The sequence below is a fragment of the Thunnus maccoyii genome, chromosome 14 (assembly GCF_910596095.1).
Source record: "Thunnus maccoyii chromosome 14, fThuMac1.1, whole genome shotgun sequence".
Taxonomy (NCBI): Eukaryota; Metazoa; Chordata; class Actinopteri; order Scombriformes; family Scombridae; genus Thunnus; species Thunnus maccoyii.
Genome location: NC_056546.1, coordinates 16,995,755 through 17,013,735, shown reverse-complemented (window position 1 = coordinate 17,013,735; position 17,981 = coordinate 16,995,755). Strand labels below are relative to the sequence as shown.

Genomic DNA, 17,981 nt, shown 5'->3' with positions numbered 1-17,981 from the left:
AAATAATGTTTGTATGTGAACAATAAATATGCTTTCTCAAATAATGCTCAGTGGTTTTTAATGAAGAGTTGTTAAAGTAAGGGATAATCAACGTGTAGGGTCTTTTTTTGGTGAAAGTTTTGCACTCAAAACTCAAAGATGAAACAAGATCTTACCGTTGTCATGACAACTTGCCACACAGTCCTTGCCGCCAGCCTGAACCCTGGCATAAAATTCATGTAAGGTGTCATTAAGCATATGCCTCCAAATCAGTGTTGGTAGAGAAAGTCTCTCAGTATATTAACTGCCCATTTTGATTCCTTTTTTGTATTACTCTCATCCTTTTCTTCCTCTATCAATTTAAGCTCTTCAGGTGTCAGTTCCTTGTGTCATTTTTCACTTGGTTTCTTTCTTTTCTTCTCCATTTCTTTTTCCTTTGCTGCGTCCCATACTTCACAACTTCTTAACAGATAACCTTTGACAGCTGTGCTCTTTAATTTTGCTATGGTTACAGGTTGGGTAGGGGATGAATTTAGAACGGTGATTAAACTTGAACCGAACTACGTGCGCCATACACAGTTTTAACACACACCTGCCGACCAATCAGAAAAGAGTATTCACCCAGACCATGGTATAAACCTGTTTAAATGTTAGACCAGTGTGTCATATTGACACTTATATTGAAAATTCTACTATATCTATATTTTTTATTTAAAATAATTTAGTAATATGGAAGTTAAAGAATACAATAAAAGCTGTCATGATTATTACATATAACTTCCATTTTGGTTTAATATTCTTCTCGATTATACAGAAGAAAATCATTTAAACAACAGTTATTGGAGTTTGAGAACAAATAGTTTGGTCTGATAACAGTTCATTAAATTAGGATCAGATCTGACAGGATGTTAATTTCCCTGTGTTGAATGGGAGGGCTGCTGGGAAGTGTCCATCTTGACTGCAGCTTTTTGTCACCTCCCCCTGCTGCAGCTGCCTACTTTTGCCCACTTTCCAGGGAGGCGAAATGAATACAAGCCCACTGTGTCTTTGCCAATGTAACATAATCACTCCCCCTAGAGGCCAGGACCATATCTGGTCTGTCAAGTCTTTTGTAGCATTTCTTCTTTTATATGTTTGCGTTTTCCTTAAATTTATATTTTCACTTTTGTACATGTTTTAGTATTTGTAGCATTTTTGCTTAATGTTGGTGATTTTGCTTTTGTTTGTGTTTTGTCCTTAGGGCCTTTTATGTGAAAGATACACATGAGTAGAATTGTGACATCTGCATGAAATATCCAAAGATGTTGTCTCCATTGTCTTTCCAGAAACAATGCTGATGGTGGAACAGTTCACTGTGTTTCCTCGAGCACCTTCATTGCTCATTTACATTTTCTGAATAGGCGAAATTGCATGTTAAAGTAGCTGCAATGACGTGTAGGATTATCTATCAGCCACTGTTGTGACCATTTGTATGTGAGTGTGAGATAGATTCTCCGTGTCCAACGGAAAACTCCAAATAATGCATGCCCGCAAAGGATACCCACTAATAATAAAAATTCCGAAGACAGCATTTAAATTTTATAATTACCTAAAAGAAAGTGACCCTGACACGCTCCATAACAAAGCCCTCACCTACAGAGAGACCCTAGAGAGAAGTCCACTCAGCCAGCTGGTTCTGGGACTCTGTTCACAAACACAAGCAGAGCCGCCAGACAGAAACCCCATTAGACTAAACCAAATTATAAGAAAACCAAAAAAAAACTATTTGACACATTGGAAAGGATCAACTAAAAACCACAGCAGACTGGAATTGTAAGAAAGACTCTGCAGTGGGCGTCCAATGGAATACAACCACCATTGAGACTGTCAATCACTTGTGTATTCCTGCACTGACCATTTGCACTGTGCTGATCTCTGTACATAAACATACTTACTGTACATACATATCGGACATTCATTAAAAAATGTTGCAGTTTATATAGTTCTCACTCATTTGTATTTATATTTTATTTACTCTATTTTCTACTTATCTGTATATATAGTATATATATCTATTTCTAACAGCAAAATCACAATTTTTCTGTTTATATACATTTTTTGTCGTTTTTATTTCACATTTGCTTTGGCAATGTAAACGTCGGTTTCCCATGCCAGAAAAGCCCCATTTAATTGAATTGAACTGAATTGATAGAAGCAAGGAAGAGACAATGAGTGAGAGTCAGAGAGGCAGTGAGAGAGACACTGAGAGTAAGAGAGGGAAGGAGGGGGACAGAGTGGCAAAACCAAAGAGATGGTTCTTGCTTGTGAAGCGAGCTGCTGCTGGGCTTCATCCTGCATTCTTTCCTCTGCAAGGAAGGTGAGTCTATACATTACTGATGCAAATACATTGTCAAATGATCTTTTTTTTACTTACACAATAATGATAAGAATCATCTTGATTTTGCAATGTTCTAGTTATACTGGCAGTGTAACAAGTTGTACAGTGTGTGGATATCAGATTTTAATTAGACATTCTGAAATGTTTGATAAATTCATATAATTACAGTGTAATATGAATGTTATTCCCTCTGATTAGTCATTTTTCCTGATGGTTACTTTAGCTCTAGATTTAACCACAATTGTTTGGATGATTTCGACATGCAAGGTCTGAAAATGCAACAGGTTTCTAAGCAAACATGTTCAGGAGGAATGACTTTCATCAAGGTTTTTTTTTAGCTTTATTGCAAGAGTGCAAGAGTTTATGTGGATTTACATTTGCTTACATATGATGTTGTTCCTACGTATAGCATTCTTACAATATTTCTATATTTTATACTGAAAAAATATTAATAATACTACTCCTGCCACTACTGCTAATACAAATACTACTAATACTACTACTAGTAATTATGATAATAATAATAAAAACAAATAAAGCAAAATAAAAAGAATGATAAAAAAGAAAGTAGGCTAGTATGATGGTGCACATACATACACACATACAGTATAATATACTATATATATATATGGTGTTGGGCCACCATGTGCCACCAGAACAGCTTCAATATGCCTTGGCATTGACTCTAGAAGTATCTGAACTCTACAGAAGGGATGAACACCATTCTTCCAAAAGATATTCCCTCATTTGGTGTTTTGATGATGGTGGTGGAGAGCACTGTCTAACACATTGATCCAAAATCTCCCATAGTTCAACTGGGTTGAGATCTGATGACTGCAAAGGCCATAGCATATGATTCACATCATTTTCATACTCATCAAACCATTCAGTGACCCCTCGTGCCTTGTGAATTGGGGCATTGTCATCCTGGAAGAGACCACTCCCATCAGGATAGAAATGTTTCATTATAGGATAAAGGTGATCACTCAGAACAACTTTGTATTAATTTGCAGTGACCCTTCCCTCTAAGGGGACAATGGACCTAAACCATGCCAGCAAAATGCCCCCCAAAGCATAACAGAGCCACCAGATCCCCTCACTGTAGGGGTCAAACATTCAAATTTGTACCGGTTTTTCTTTAATTTGTCACCTGTCTGTATATATAGAGGAAGTGGAAACCGAACGCTGTCACCTGAGTGATCTGGGAGAGGTTGAAAATGAAATGCACTTTTTGTTCTATAATCCATTATATCACAATCTTAGATGAAGGCTTTTCCATAAAATGTCTGCAGAATGTCCTGATTTGTTTTCTGGGTGATGAATCTAGACCTCAGTACCTGTTTACAGGCAAAGTGTTTCACCTAGCTCAATTTGTATTAAATGTTTACCAACAGCATATGAGTGCACTTTATATTTGCTGTGTTAAAGGCACAGATTGTGCCTTAAATATGCCAAAGTTATGTTTTATAGCTGTAATGTCTAAGGAGCAGGATTCATATTTGGTTTGACATTGACTGACATGTATGAAGATTTATTATATTTGTTCTTTCTTTCTTTCTGTCTCTTTCAAGCCTCCATCTTGTAAGGGGGAATTATTCATCCTCCACAAGTATTTCCGTTTCTTTGAGTTTAACCTCACTATTAGAATGACCATGGCGTGATCTGATAGTGTCATTGTTCCAATAGTGCATTTTTTAATAGTTGTTATATCTTATTAAACATGAATAAGTAGTCCAATCTATTAGTGTCTATAATCATTTGTTCTTGGATGAAGTGTTCTCCATATATCTATCATTCCCAGCTCTCTTCATGCTTTCCTTAAGATATCTGAATTTTTCTCAGACTTATGTTTAAGTCCTGCTGTTAAATCTAAGTTAGGATTTAAGGCAAGATTCAGATCACATCCAATAATAATTGTTCCTTTTCCTTGAGTTACTAATAAATCTATAATTTGGTTAATAAATTCAGTGCCCTCATCTGGCAAGTAATAAATATTTGTTTTCTGTTCTGCCCATCACCAAAACAAACCTTCTTTCCTTGTCCACTATACTATGTTTCTTCTGAAATGGTGTGTGAGTTTTTATAATAGTAGCTACTCCTCTCCTTGATGATCTAATGAGAAGGAAAAAACTTGAGCACTTGCAGTTCTGCCCAACTATCTTATTGTGTCAAACGCGTTTCTTGGAGAAACAATATATCTCCATTTTCTTTTTTCAATTGTCGTAAAGTCTTCTTTCTCTTGATACAATCACTAAGGCCATTTACATTTTGAGAAATAATATTCAGATCATCCATAACCTTCAAAAACTGTGTACATAAACAAAAGCTAAATATTCAGTTTTACTAAAGTTTAGGTAGGATTGCAAATTGTCTGTGCAGTTATTCAGTCCTGAGGAAACAATAGACAAACGTGCAATATAATCATAAATATAAAGTCACGTCTCATTGCATGGTTAGTCTGTGCTCTATTTATGAAGACCTGGTCTTTAAAACAAAAAAAAGTGTAAGCAAAATGTATATGTATGTATATATATATATATATATATATACATATATATATGTGTGTGTGTGTGTGTGTATGTGTGTGTGTGTGTAATCACATTTAAAGCTTAGTAGCCTTAGTAGACTTTTTATTTTGTCTGGACTTACTTTCATTCATCTGGGTCCATCTGTGTCTCCATTTCTTTCATCCTGATCATCAAATACTTATTGTCTCTGTACGGTAGGCTTGAAACACCAATCTAAAGTCTTGGATTTCTGTCTTAATAGTGTCTTTCAGTTCACTCAGTTTCTATTCCCTTTGCCATTTCAGATGCCATGGGGGTCAATTGTTTGGTAGTCTTTCTACATTTCTTACACTCTGCCATAATAAACTCTTTTGTTGCCGCACCTGATCAGAGATTCATTCCCTGCTAATGTTCATCTAAATCTTCAGACCTAATTACATTTCTGATTATCAAAGTTGGGGATAAAGGAGATGCTGTTTTCTTAATCAGCCGCCATCTCTCACGCGGCCAGAAGCCAGACCAGTGAGCTATAATTTTAAGCTTCTGTTTTTCTCCAAATATAACCATGTCTGTCATTCACTGAAGGATTTAGTTTGTATCAATGATCTCATCTTAAATAGGTCTCTATGGATTATAATGCTTATTGTAAGTTGAAGGTGAATCAACACTATTTTTTTACAACTCAAGCAGAAGTATTGTATTGTATAGCATTATATCTACAATATTAACCTTATGTTTAATACATTGCAAGACATTAAATTGACAACAAAGAAAATACATTTTAAAAATACACCAATAAGGTATGAACATGGAATAGTAAACAGTATCAGATTTGTCTCTCTCTGAGACTCCTTTTGTCTTCTCAGAGATAATCATTGAGAGGTCAGTCTTTTATAAACGTCTATGTTTAGTGGTAATTACTTTTTTATTGATTTCAAGAGAGCTTTTGGCTCTATTTGGTATGAAGGGTTCTATTACAGACTTCTGCATTGTGGTATAGGGGGCAAAATGTATGATCTAGTTAACCTTCACCCAGAGAAGAGGTGTTAGCCTCTCCCTCCTAGATACAGAGGTGAAGGTTCTGTTTTATGCTGATGACCTTGTTCTGTCTCTTAATGAACAAGGATTACAGCAACAGCTGGACATAATAGAAAAATACTGTCAAAACTGGGCCCTGGCAGTAAATGATTTTTCAAAAACGCCCCAAATGTCAGGAGAACAAATACCAGTTTACCATTAATAATCCTATCATTGAATATAGTATGAGTTGTACCTACCTTGATATAACCATAACCGCATCAGGGAGTTTAAACATGGCAGTGAATGCATCAAATTAAAAAGTTTGAAGAGCTCTAAATGCAATTAAGAGAAAATTTCATGATTTCCAAATTCCAATTAAATCTGGCTTAAAATATTTGATAGTGTCATCCTGCCCATTGTGCTGTATGGTAGTGAAGTCTGGGGTCCACTCAGTCATCATAGCTATACCCATTGGGACAAACATCCAACAGAATTTTTACATGCAGAATTCTGCAGATACATTTTACACATACAGAGAAAAACACAATAAAATGCACTTGGAGCAGAATTAGGCAGATACCCAGTGGTAATTAACATTCAAAAGAGAGTTTTTTAATCACCTTAAATCCAGCCCCCTAGACACCCTCCAATCCAAAGCCCTCCAAACCAAAGAGCTGAGCCCAGAAAAGAGTCCCATATGTCAGTTTGTGAGGCAGTTTGAGACAAACTGCCCCCTCTCAGACACACTATGACCAGTCTCACACCAACACTGCTTTCTAAACACCACATCTCTCTAGTTCTCAAACAGCTGCCTCATCATGAACCTGTCCGAGCAGATTTCATTCCTCTTCAGCTGTAATGTCAGCCCAAGTGAGACGCCAAAACTCGACATTAGTGTCACCAAAAGTGAGCCACTGACCATCGCTGTCCCTATGACCATCTTCTACAGCATCGTCTTCTTGTTTGGAGTATGAACGGCCAGTTTACAAGACACACTTGATACACCATATCTTCTGAATTACACCACAATGTGGTACATGTGATGATAAAATACAAGTAAAGCAGCAGTAGTAAGCCACTACTAACATAAACTGTTAATGACACACTTACAGCAAACAATACAGTTGTTTTTACACTGCAGACCATTAACTGTTGTACCCTGATGCTCTACAGGTCTTATTCAATGGTGTTAGCATACTGACCCTTCTCATGGATGCTCATATGAGAGTCAGCGCCATTCGTTTCTACCTTCTCAGCCTGGTGATATCAGGTACATACTCCCTCCATGCACCTTGTGAAAGACCAGTACTGATAAGCAATATGCGTGTACATAAGACTTGCTAACATTTCTATAGTCATAATATAATTAAATGCAAATTGGATATTTCATTATTATTAAAAGACCTGTTAACAATTTTTTAAGTCTGTCTTAAAACAATAGTAAGGTGCCCAAACGAACATTGAAATAGGATTTTCTTGCCATAATCATTCCTCCTGTTCATATTGGCCATTGGAAGATCTCTTCATAATGCACCTACAATTTACATGAGGGGGGGCAAAATCTATAAGCCTCCTTCTGTGCAAAAGTGTATTTTAAAGTTTATCTGAAGGTAATATGAAGCTTCAGCCATCCAAATGAGTCAAATCAAGTAGATATCTTTCAACGTCACAGTCTTTTTAGTGTCAAAGTCCCTCTTTGTTACTATACTTCCACTGCAGCTCAATAGGGAAACACTATCTGAGGAAAAGCAAAGGAATTTGATGTTAAAAGGATATCCACTTGATATGACTAACTCAGACTGCTGAAGCCCCATATAAGCTTCAGATAAGCTTTTAAATGCATTTTGCACAAAATAACTGTGTGGATTTTGGCCCCCATCACTTACATTGAAAGCACATTTGAAGGGGATTTTTTTAATGGCCATTATGAACAGGAAGAATGATTGCAGTGAGGAAAACCTCTTTCAGTGTTCATATGGCCACCTGACTGTTGTCAAGTCAGACTTGAAAAATTGTGAACCTTTCTTTTAACATTTTTAAAGTGGCAATTAGCATTTGAAATTACATGGATGTCACATAAAAATAAAATTGAAATGCCTTTTTCCATTTCCATTTTAACTATTATGAAAATGGTTTGCAGGCTTGTTTTCTGAAATCTATTGAAGTCATGCATGAGAAACAGTGGGCAGGATATAACATCTGATTTTTTACATTCAATTTCATTGTAAAAATGACATGGTGTATGCTTTAGAGTACACTGAAAATCACATGTAAATGGAGTTTTCATTTCATTTTAATTTAAGCATACAGTAAATATGCATTTAAAAAATTAGTCATACATTATGCACATGCCAAATGAAATTGTATAATTTCAATTAAATATTGTCAGTTCTGCCACAGCTGCAATGTTTTACCGACTTCAAGGCACCATCCTCAGTTCAAATTTGCCTAACGACGGTCATCTTCTTCTCTCTTTAAAATTCTAGACATTCTGCAGCTGTTGACCATCCCAGTAACTTTATATCGGTACTACTGGGAGAGCTACCCATGGCGTCTGGGCCAAGCAGTATGCAAGATCTATTTCATGGTCCGCCAAGTGTACTGTGCCACCACAAGCTGGGTGATCATGACTTTCACCACTGAGCGCTATGCAGCCATTTGCCACACCATGTGGTCTGTCTCCAGCCTGAAGGTTGAGTGATTGTACAACAAAAATATATTGTTTCCAAGGTGTTCTACTCTCATAATGAATTAGCACTATCTTGTATATACCACAAAACAGTGAACATCTAGTTTAACAAAAACTGAAATGAACTGTATCTGTATCCCACAATGAAATGTAAAAGGAAAGAGGGATAGAAAATGGCCACATAAGCTGTAATCTTTGCAAATTGCAACAGACAAACAAATGGTATTGAAGAATATGAAGAAAATACAAAAAATGTGATCCATATTCAGCATTTTATAAGACTCCGTGAACAGGGCCTAACAAATGTGTTCTCTTACCCTTCCTTTCCAACAGAGGTCTCGGCTGCCATGCCTCCTTTTAGTATGGATAATTTCTCTGGTCTCAGCGGTGCCCTTTGCTCTGGTCTATGACCAGGCCCATGCCTGCATACTGGACTACACAGCTCCCACACGAGAGGATGCCTTCCATGTCTCCACCATGTGTGAGATGACAGAGCCTGATCCTGCACACATCTACAAAGGAGCTTTACTCCTGAGAGCAGGAATCTTCTTTCTGGTGAGATAGGAGCATTTCAACAGATTGTATCTGTATATCTGCATCAAACACAAGCGCTCAACAAACCTCTCCATCAACAGGTGCCACTGGTCTCCATCTTTACTCTCTACCTGCTCATCTTGCTGTACCTGAGGAGGAACGGGCGTCAAAGGCAAAACATGGGTCTCACACGACCATATCCAGAAGGAAGACGAGATGTCCAGTGCCATCAAAATGGAAAGCTACTTTTAAATGAAAAGAGAGCGCTAAAACTCATGGGTGAGACATGGATAATTATAAAAGAGACTGTCATTTCAGCAACTGCCCCACAAAGACATTTGTTATCCATTTCAGACCAATTACATATTTTGACAGGTAATTTGGAAGACGTTATGAAATCATGTCTTGACGTTTTGGCATGTAAATCTCTTGAGTACCCTGATTTATCTCAGTCTGATTAAGACTTTTTCATGGACTAAGTGCCCAGTCACACCAAAAAGTGGTACTCGGAAATTCATTTACACATCCTTGCAAAGTAGGTAATGCTGAATCCTTGGTGATATTGTCACTGCTTAAAGGTATAATATGTAACTCTCCTGCATTAAAACATCCAAAAATCACAAGACCTATGTTATATATTTTGTTGAGATTCTTATATTATCCTAAATGTTTCCAACAATGTTCCATAAATTTAATCAAGGTAACGGTCCGTTTCATTTGGTTCCTTGTCAATCGCGTCATATCCCCTTTGTGCATGTGTCAGTGATGGTCTGAAATTTCAATTACTAGTGTGACCCTACTTTGTGTGAGCATCTTCAAGATGTCTCATTAAGAACTGTCAACACATTACTGGTAAAAGAGTAAAATAGGCATATAAAAAGGAATGGATGTTTATGTCAACGCTAGAGGAGCCTTCAGTAGATGCTGCTGCAACTTGAATGGGAAAGTGAAGTTGAATGAACAAATTGATGGATGGATTCAACAGTGGTTGCTGGGAAAAAGGTACACTGAACCAAATTCTCCAAGCTGCAATTGCATGGCTCATGCTTTCTGTGGCTCATTGGTCTGGTGGTATGATTCTTGCTTCAGGTGCAAGAGATCCCAGGTTCAAATCCCAGATGAGCCCACGTCGCATGAGAGGCACTGTATTGTTTGAATCATTCGGTGCATTTGTTGTGTGTGCGCTGACAAATATCTGCACAGTGTCATGGGTCCAGCATCTTGTTCTGTAAAACCAGTGATTTAACTGCTATGCTGATGAGATTTGATGCATTCAAACTCACCCAAATTTAGGTTTACACACTTGGCAACCTCTGTAGGATGGGACACTCACTATTTAAGCCATTTTAATACTGGTCATGCATTGTCAAAGGGATGTGAACACTGTCAGTGTGTGAACAGGTTTCTATGGTGTAAAGGTCAGCATTCTCTACTCTGAATCCTGTGATCCAAGTTCGAGTCTTGGTGGAACCTTTTGTGCAGTATGTGATATTGACTAACAAAGATCAATCACTGCACATGGACAAAGAAAGAACAAGGGGCTGAATGAAGCCTATATAAAGGCTGCCACATTTTTTCTGATTTCCAGAAAATTATCACATCGTTGGTCTAGGAGTATGATTCTCACTTTGGGTGCAAGAGTTCCCAGGTTCAAATCCCGGCTGAACCCAGACAGCAGGAATGTGATTACTTCTTGTGGATCATCTGGCTAATTTTGTACGTTTGTGACCATTGGGAAGCTAAGACATCTTAAGAAGGAGTTGAGAGTGGAATTGCTGCACTTTCATGATGAACGTAACACTTCGGAGGTATGTTGGGCACATCATCTTGGGAGGACTTAAGTATTCACCAGGAGCATACTGAAAGCGCTGCATATCCACTCTGTTCTCAGGATCCCCCTAAGTACAGCAGGAGAATGAGGCGGGGAAGAAAGCATCTAGGCATTTTTGCTGAGCATGCAATCACTGCCACCTGACCTGGAAAGTGAAGACACATGGATGCATAGATGGATAGATCCAAAAGAGGTTGCTGGGAAAAAGGTACACTGTATACATTTCACCCAGCTGCAATCGCATGGTTGAAGGTTTCTGTGGCTCGTTGGTCTAGGGGTATGATTCTCGCTTCGGGTGCAAGAGGTCCCGGGTTCAAATCCCGGACGAGCCCAGAGAGCAAGAATGTGACTGCTATCTGGCTAATTTCATACATTTGTGACTGTTGGGAAGGACTTAAGAGTGCAATTGCAGCTGGATGAGCCCAGAGAGCAAGAATGTGCCTGCTTCTTGTGGATTATCTGGCTGATTTCGTACATTTGTGACATTGGGAAGCTAAGGCATCCTAAGGGTGGAATTTCTGCACCTTCATGTTGAAGGACGTACGCTGGGCACGGGGAGGAGACTTCAGCAGTCTCCAGGAGTATAGTGAAAATGCTGCATATCCACTCTGATCTTGAATAACCTCACCATTCCCTAAGAAGAGAGCATCTAGGCATTTTTCCTGAGCATACAATCACTGCCACCTGACCTGGAAAGTGAAAACACATGGATGCATAGATGGATGGATTCAAAAGTGGTTGCTGGGAAAAAGTTACACTGTGATGCTGTGACTTGACTGGGAAAGGGAAGACAAATGGTTGCATAAATGAATGGATGGATCCAACAGTGGTTGCTGGGAAAAAGGTACACTGAACCAAATTCTCCGAGCTGCAGTCCCATGGCTCATGCTTTCTGTGGTTCGTTGGTCTAGGGGTAAGGTTCTCGCTTTGGGTGCAAGAGGTCCTATGTTCAAATCCCGGATGAGCCCAAAGAGTAAGAATGTGATTGCTTCTTGTGGACTATCGGGCTAATTTTGTATGGTTGTGACCATTGGGAAGCTAAGGCATCCTAAGAAGGAGTTAAGAGTGGAATTGCTTCACGTTCATGTTGAAGGAGACATTTGGGAGGTATGCTGGGCACGGGGAGGAGACTTCAGTAGTCACCAGGAGTATAGTGAAAGTGCTGCATATCCACTGCGTTCTTGAAATACCTCAACATCCCCTAAGAAGAGCAGGGGATGAGAGCATCTAGGCATTTTTGCTGAGCATGCAATCACTGCCACCTGACCTGGAAAGTGAAGACACATGGATGCGTAGATGGATGGATTCAAAAGTGGTTGCTGAGAAAAAGGTACACTGTGTACATTTCACACAGCTGCAATCGCATGTTTAAGGTGTTCTGTGGCTCGTTGGTCTAGGAGTATGATTCTTGCTTTGGGTGTGAGAGGTCCCGGGTTCAAATCCCGGACGAGCCCTGAGTTTCAGGAGTATGACTGCTTCTTATGGGTTGTCTGTTTGAAAGTTTTAATAAAACAGTTGGGAAGCTACTACTTACTAAGAAGGAGGTAAGAGTCAAACCGCTGCACCTACATGTTGAAGTTCCCAGTTGAAACATTTGGGAGTTATGCCAGGCACATCAACGCTGGAAGAGACTTCAGTATATGCTGCTGTGACTTGACCGGGAAAGGGAGGACAAATGGATGGACAAATGAATGGATTGATCCAACAGTGGTTGCTGGTAAAAAGGTACACTGAACCAAATTCTCTGAGCTGCAGTCCCATGGCTCAAGCTTTCTGTGGCTTGTTGGTCTAGGGGTATGATTCTCGCTTTGGGTGCGAGAGGTCCCGGGTTCAAATCCCGGACAAGCCCAGAGAGCAAGAATGTAGTTGCTTGTGGTTGTTGAATGTGGAATATCTGGCTAATTTTGTATGTTTGTGACCATTGGGAAGCTAAGAGATCCTAAGAAGGAGTTGAGGGTGGAATTGCTGTTACCTTCATGTTGAAGGTAACAGTTGGGATGTTAGGCATGTCCTCTTGGGAGGAGACTTCAGTAGTCACCAGAAGACAGTGAAAGTGAAGACACATGGATGCATAGATGGATGGATCCAAAAGAGATTACTGGGAAAAAGGTACACTGTGTACTTTTCACCCAGCTGTATTTGCATGGTTAGCACTTTCTATGGCTCGTTGGTCAAGGGTATGATTCTCACTTTGGGTGCGAGAGGTCCCGGGTTCAAATCCCAGATGAGCCCTGAGGTTCAGGAGTTGGACTACTTCTTGTTGGTTGTCTGTTAAATTTTGAAAGTTTTAGGAACAGTTGGGAAGTTACGACATACTAAGAAGGAGGTAAGAGTCAAATTGCTGCACTGATGTGTTGAAGTTCCCAGTTGAAACATTTGGGAGTTATGCCAGGCACATCAAACGCTGGAAGAGACTTCAGTAGATGCCGCTGTGACTTGACCAGGAAAGGGAAGACAAATGGACGGATGAATGAATGGATGAATCCAACAGTGGTTACTAGGAAAAAGGTACACTGAAACAAATCCTCCAAGCCGCAGTCCCATGGCTCATGCTGTCTGTGGCTCGTTGGTCTAGGGTAGGGGTATTCAACTAAAATTTAAAGAGATCCAGTTAGAGAAAACTTCTTGAAGCAAAGGTCCGGAAGATCATTATGTCTAACTATTCAGTGTGATATATATTTAAGTAGCCTAGCAGTTTTATCAATACCTAACTGTCAAATCAAATGAATTCAGTACAATTCAAAAACTTTTTGACAATATTTATTATCACGTAACATAGAACTGCTGATATGTTTAATGTAATAATAATAATGTCATCTGCTAAATAAAATAGGGCTGCATTTGAAAATAAGAAAAAATAAATAAAATGTTCATACAAAGTGCTTAACTTCAGAAAAATAAAATAAAGGGAGGAAAAGCTTGAATTTCCCCTTTTCTGTTTCACATCTTGACTTTCTCTCCCCTTCTCTGTCTCACCCGTCTGTATTTCTCCCTTTCTCTGTCTCACTGGTCCTTTACTCTCCTTTTCTCTGTCTCACTGGTCCTTAACTCTCCCTTTCTCAGTCTCACCCGTCTGTATTTATCCTTTCTCCGTCTCACTAGTCCTTTACTCTCCCTTTCTCCATCTCACTAGTCTTTTTCTCTCCCTTTCTCCATCTACAGTAAAGACTTCAAAAGCTGCACCAGTTAAAATAGAAGCGCCCCGTCAGGTTTTAAATCATAACCTTCTGTCTTGGCTGTAGGTCCGGGTCCGTATGGGACAGCTTCTGGGTCCGGACCCGGACCGTGGTCCGCCAGTTAGTAACCTCTGGTCTAGGGGTATGATTCTCACTTTGGATGCGAGAGGTTTCAGGTTGTGACTGCTTCTTGTGTGTTATCTGGCTAATTTTGTATGTTTGTGACCGTTGGGAAGCAAAGACATCCTAAGAAGTAGTTGAAAGTGGAATTGCTTCACCTTCATGTTGAAGGTAACAGTTGAGATAGTTGGGAGATATGCTGGGCATGTCCTCTTGTGAGGAGACTTCAGTAGTTGCCAGGAGCATACTGAAAGTACTGCATATCCACTTTGTTCTTGAAATGCCTCACCATCCCCTAAGAAGAGCAGGAGGAGACAGGGGAAGAGAGCATCTAGGCATTTTTGCTGAGCATGAAACCGCTGCAACCTGACCTGGAAAGTGGACACACATGGATGGGTAGATGGATAGATCCAACAGTGGTTGCTGGGAAAAAGGTGTACTGTGTAAATTTCACCCACCTGCAATCGCATGATCAGTGCTTACAGTGGCTCGTTGGTCTAGGGGTATGATTCTCGCTTCGGGTGTGAGAGGTCCCGGGTTCAAATCCCGGACGAGCCCTAAGGTTCAGGAAGTTGCTTCTTGTGGGTTGTCTGCTTAACTTTGAAAGTTTTAGGAACAGTTGGGAAGCTATGATACACTAAGAAGGAGGCAAGAGTCAAACTGCTGCACCTAAATGTTAAAGTTCCCAGTTGAAACATTTGGGAGGTGTGCCAGGCACATCAACAGTGGAGGAGACTTCAGTAGATGCCACCACGACTTGATTGGGAAAGTGAAGATAAATGGACAACTGGACAAATGGACAAATGGATGCATGGATCCAACAGTGTTTGCTGGGAAAAAGGTACACTAAGCCAAATTCTCCCAGCTGCAATCACATGGCTAATGCTTTTCATGGTTTGTTGGTCTAGGAGTATGATTTTTGCTTTGGGTGCAAGAGGTTCTGTGTTCAAATCCCGGATGAGCTCTGAGGTTCAGGAATGTGACTGGTTCTTGTGGGTTGTCTGTTTAATTTTGTAAGTTTGAAAGTTTTAGGAACATTTGGGAAGCTACAGCATATTAAGAAAGAATTGAGAGTCAAATGATGTACCTACATATTTAAGTTACCAGTTGAAATGTTTGGGAGATATGTGGGGCACATCAACTCTGAAGGAGACTTGAGTAGATGCCACTGTGACTTGACCGGAAAAGTGAAGACAAATGGATGGATAGATGGATGGATCCAACAGTGGTTGCTGGGAAAAAGGTACACTGTATAAATTTCATCCAGCTGCAATCGCATGGTAAGTGCTTTCCTTGGCTCATTGGTCCACGGGCATTGTTAAGGAATTTTCCATCTTTAGGGGTTACAGGTTGGAGTGACATTGGGTCAAGATGACGTCTTGAGGTCACACTGATCAAGTAACTTCAATAAACATTCTCAGCAATAAGACATCAAAGGCTTGTGTGTGCTTCTTTCCACTGAAGTGTTGACCATTGCTCAGAAATATCCATAACAGGTATGATTGTTGCTTGGGGTACAAGAGGTCTAGGGTTCAAATCTTGGACAAACCATGAGCCTCAGGAATCTGATTGCCTCTTGTGGGTTGTCTGTTTAATTTTGCAAGTTTTAAACTTTTAGGAATAGTTGGGAAGCTACGACATACTAAAAAGGAGGCGAGTCAAACTGTTGCACCTACATGTTGAAGTTCCCAGTTGAAACATTTGGGAGTTATGCCAGGCACATCAACACTGGAAGAGACTTCAGTAGATGCTGCTGTGACTTGACCGGGAAACTGAAGACAAATGGTTGAATGGATGGATGGATCCAACAGTGGTTGCTGGAAAAAAGGTACACTGAACGAAATTCTCCAGCTGCAGTCCCATGGCCCATGTGTTCTGTGGCTTGTTGGTTTAGGGGTATGATTCTCAATTTGGGTGTGAGAGGTCCTGGGTTCAAATCCTGGATGAGGGCAGCCATGTGGCTCTTTCTTGTGGGTTTTCTGGCTAATTTTGCAAGTTTGGGGCTTTGGGAAGCTAAAACATCCTAAGAGGGACTTGAGAGTGGAACTGCTGCACTTATGTGTTGAAAGAGACAGTTGGGAGGTATGCTGGGCACATCCTCTTGGGAGGAGACTTCAGTAGATGGCAAAGTCTGTTCTCAAAATGCCTTGGGATCCCCTAAGTAGAGCAGGAGGACAAGGCAGGGGAAGAGAGCATCTAGGCATTTTTGCTGAGCACATCCGTTGAGTCAGCTGGGACATATGCTCCGCACATCCACTTGTGAGAAGACTTCAATAGATGCCAGGAGCATACTGAAATGAAATATATACAGAAGCATACAGAACTACATTTTGTGACTACAAAAATGTAGCTCTGGTCAACTTTACTTGGCCAATCAGTTAAGTTAATTTCTCAGCAGAGACAAATTGGACTTCCAATGAGATGTTGACAGCAGTCAGATGTTCATGTTGTACTGTCAGGATCTGTCCTGCATTTAGACAAAATATAACAGTAAATGCAAATGGATTGCACTGAAATGTAGAGGAGGTCATTAAGGCTGTAAAATTCAGCTATCAACATCTTCCATGTATTGTCTTACAGGTGCAGTCGTGGTGGCCTTTTTTGTTTGCAACTTTCCAGACATTGCCTCATCACTGATGCAGGTCTATGTGGTTGTCTGGTCCGACACCATCCATTCTATCTACACAATCCTGAAATCCTACTTGTCGCTTCCACTGTGGTATATCAACGGCGCCCTGGACCCGCTTCTGTTCTGCATCTCCTCCCACACGTTTCGCAGGGCGTGCTGGAGAACTCTAGGTAGGCTTAGGCCTCACTGCTACTGGAAGTATGGGACCATATCTTGGCTGTGGCAGAGGAGCTCCTGTGAAGAAGCAAGCACAACAGCCAGAGAGAGGATTGACGGTAAAAGCTACAGAGAGAAGGCGGACAAAAGAGAAAATACAGTCTCTAAAAAGTCAGATCAGAGGGATGGGGATAGTCAAGAAAGCCCCCTTAAACATGAGCTGCAACAACAATCACTCTGAATTGTGAGTGAGTTACTATTTCACACTATTAAAGATTGTGCAATAGATGTATCATCTTGGAATACAAAAAAGTATAAACATAATTGTTTTCCCCTGAAACTCTTTGATTTCTTTCTTAATATTTATTGCTGTTAACATGGTGTGAAATCGAATCTAGCTGGTGCCGTATGCTCTCAGTTATTTTTTGTAAATATTCTCAAAATGTTTACTGTGTCTAGAGAGTTTGCTGAATTTTCCTGAATTGTGCTATCACTTAACATTTATGTTATTTCAGAGATTTTATTGTATAACTAGAATTATATGGTTAGTGCTTTAATGGTCAAAGTATTGTGACAGATGTGAAGACATTCAATGCGATAATGGTCATACCATGGTTCCTCAAGACATTTTGACAAAATGTGGTCATATGTATTGGTAATATGCTGTTGAGTTTCAAATAGATGTTGTTCAAGAGTATAATTCAGGTGTTTTGCAGATATCATTACTGTACATGTGACATTTATTATGAAGACCACAGAGAACAGACAAAAAGGGACAAAATAGTGTAATTATAATTGACTAAGGGTTTGTGCATTTCTGATCCTTGCATCAGCCTGTAACAGTGTTTGTCAAATGATGGGTTAGCACGCTACATGAGTCACAGACTTGTTGCTTGCTGTCATTGTTAATCACAATCACATGCTAAGTTTAAAAAAACAGTTTGAAGCTTACATAGCTGAAAC

At 39.8% G+C, this 17,981-nt stretch overlaps 1 protein-coding gene and 3 non-coding genes across 4 annotated transcripts; all 4 read left to right on the top strand.

The window, feature by feature from the left end:
• The first annotated feature begins 6,701 nt into the window (after positions 1 to 6,701).
• LOC121912143 (pyrokinin-1 receptor-like) lies at positions 6,702 to 17,259 on the top strand. Its single transcript, XM_042434232.1, has 6 exons — positions 6,702 to 6,851; positions 7,057 to 7,153; positions 8,370 to 8,575; positions 8,906 to 9,127; positions 9,208 to 9,385; positions 16,814 to 17,259. Exons 1-6 carry the CDS (start codon positions 6,702 to 6,704, stop codon positions 17,257 to 17,259), a joined length of 1,299 nt encoding a protein of 432 aa, XP_042290166.1.
• On the top strand, positions 11,198 to 11,269 carry trnap-cgg. Its single transcript has one exon. It is a non-coding gene; the product is annotated as a tRNA-Pro (tRNA).
• On the top strand, positions 12,715 to 12,786 carry trnap-ugg. Its single transcript has one exon. It is a non-coding gene; the product is annotated as a tRNA-Pro (tRNA).
• On the top strand, positions 14,720 to 14,791 carry trnap-cgg. The gene has a single exon. It is a non-coding gene; the product is annotated as a tRNA-Pro (tRNA).
• Positions 17,260 to 17,981: the final 722 nt, after the last annotated feature.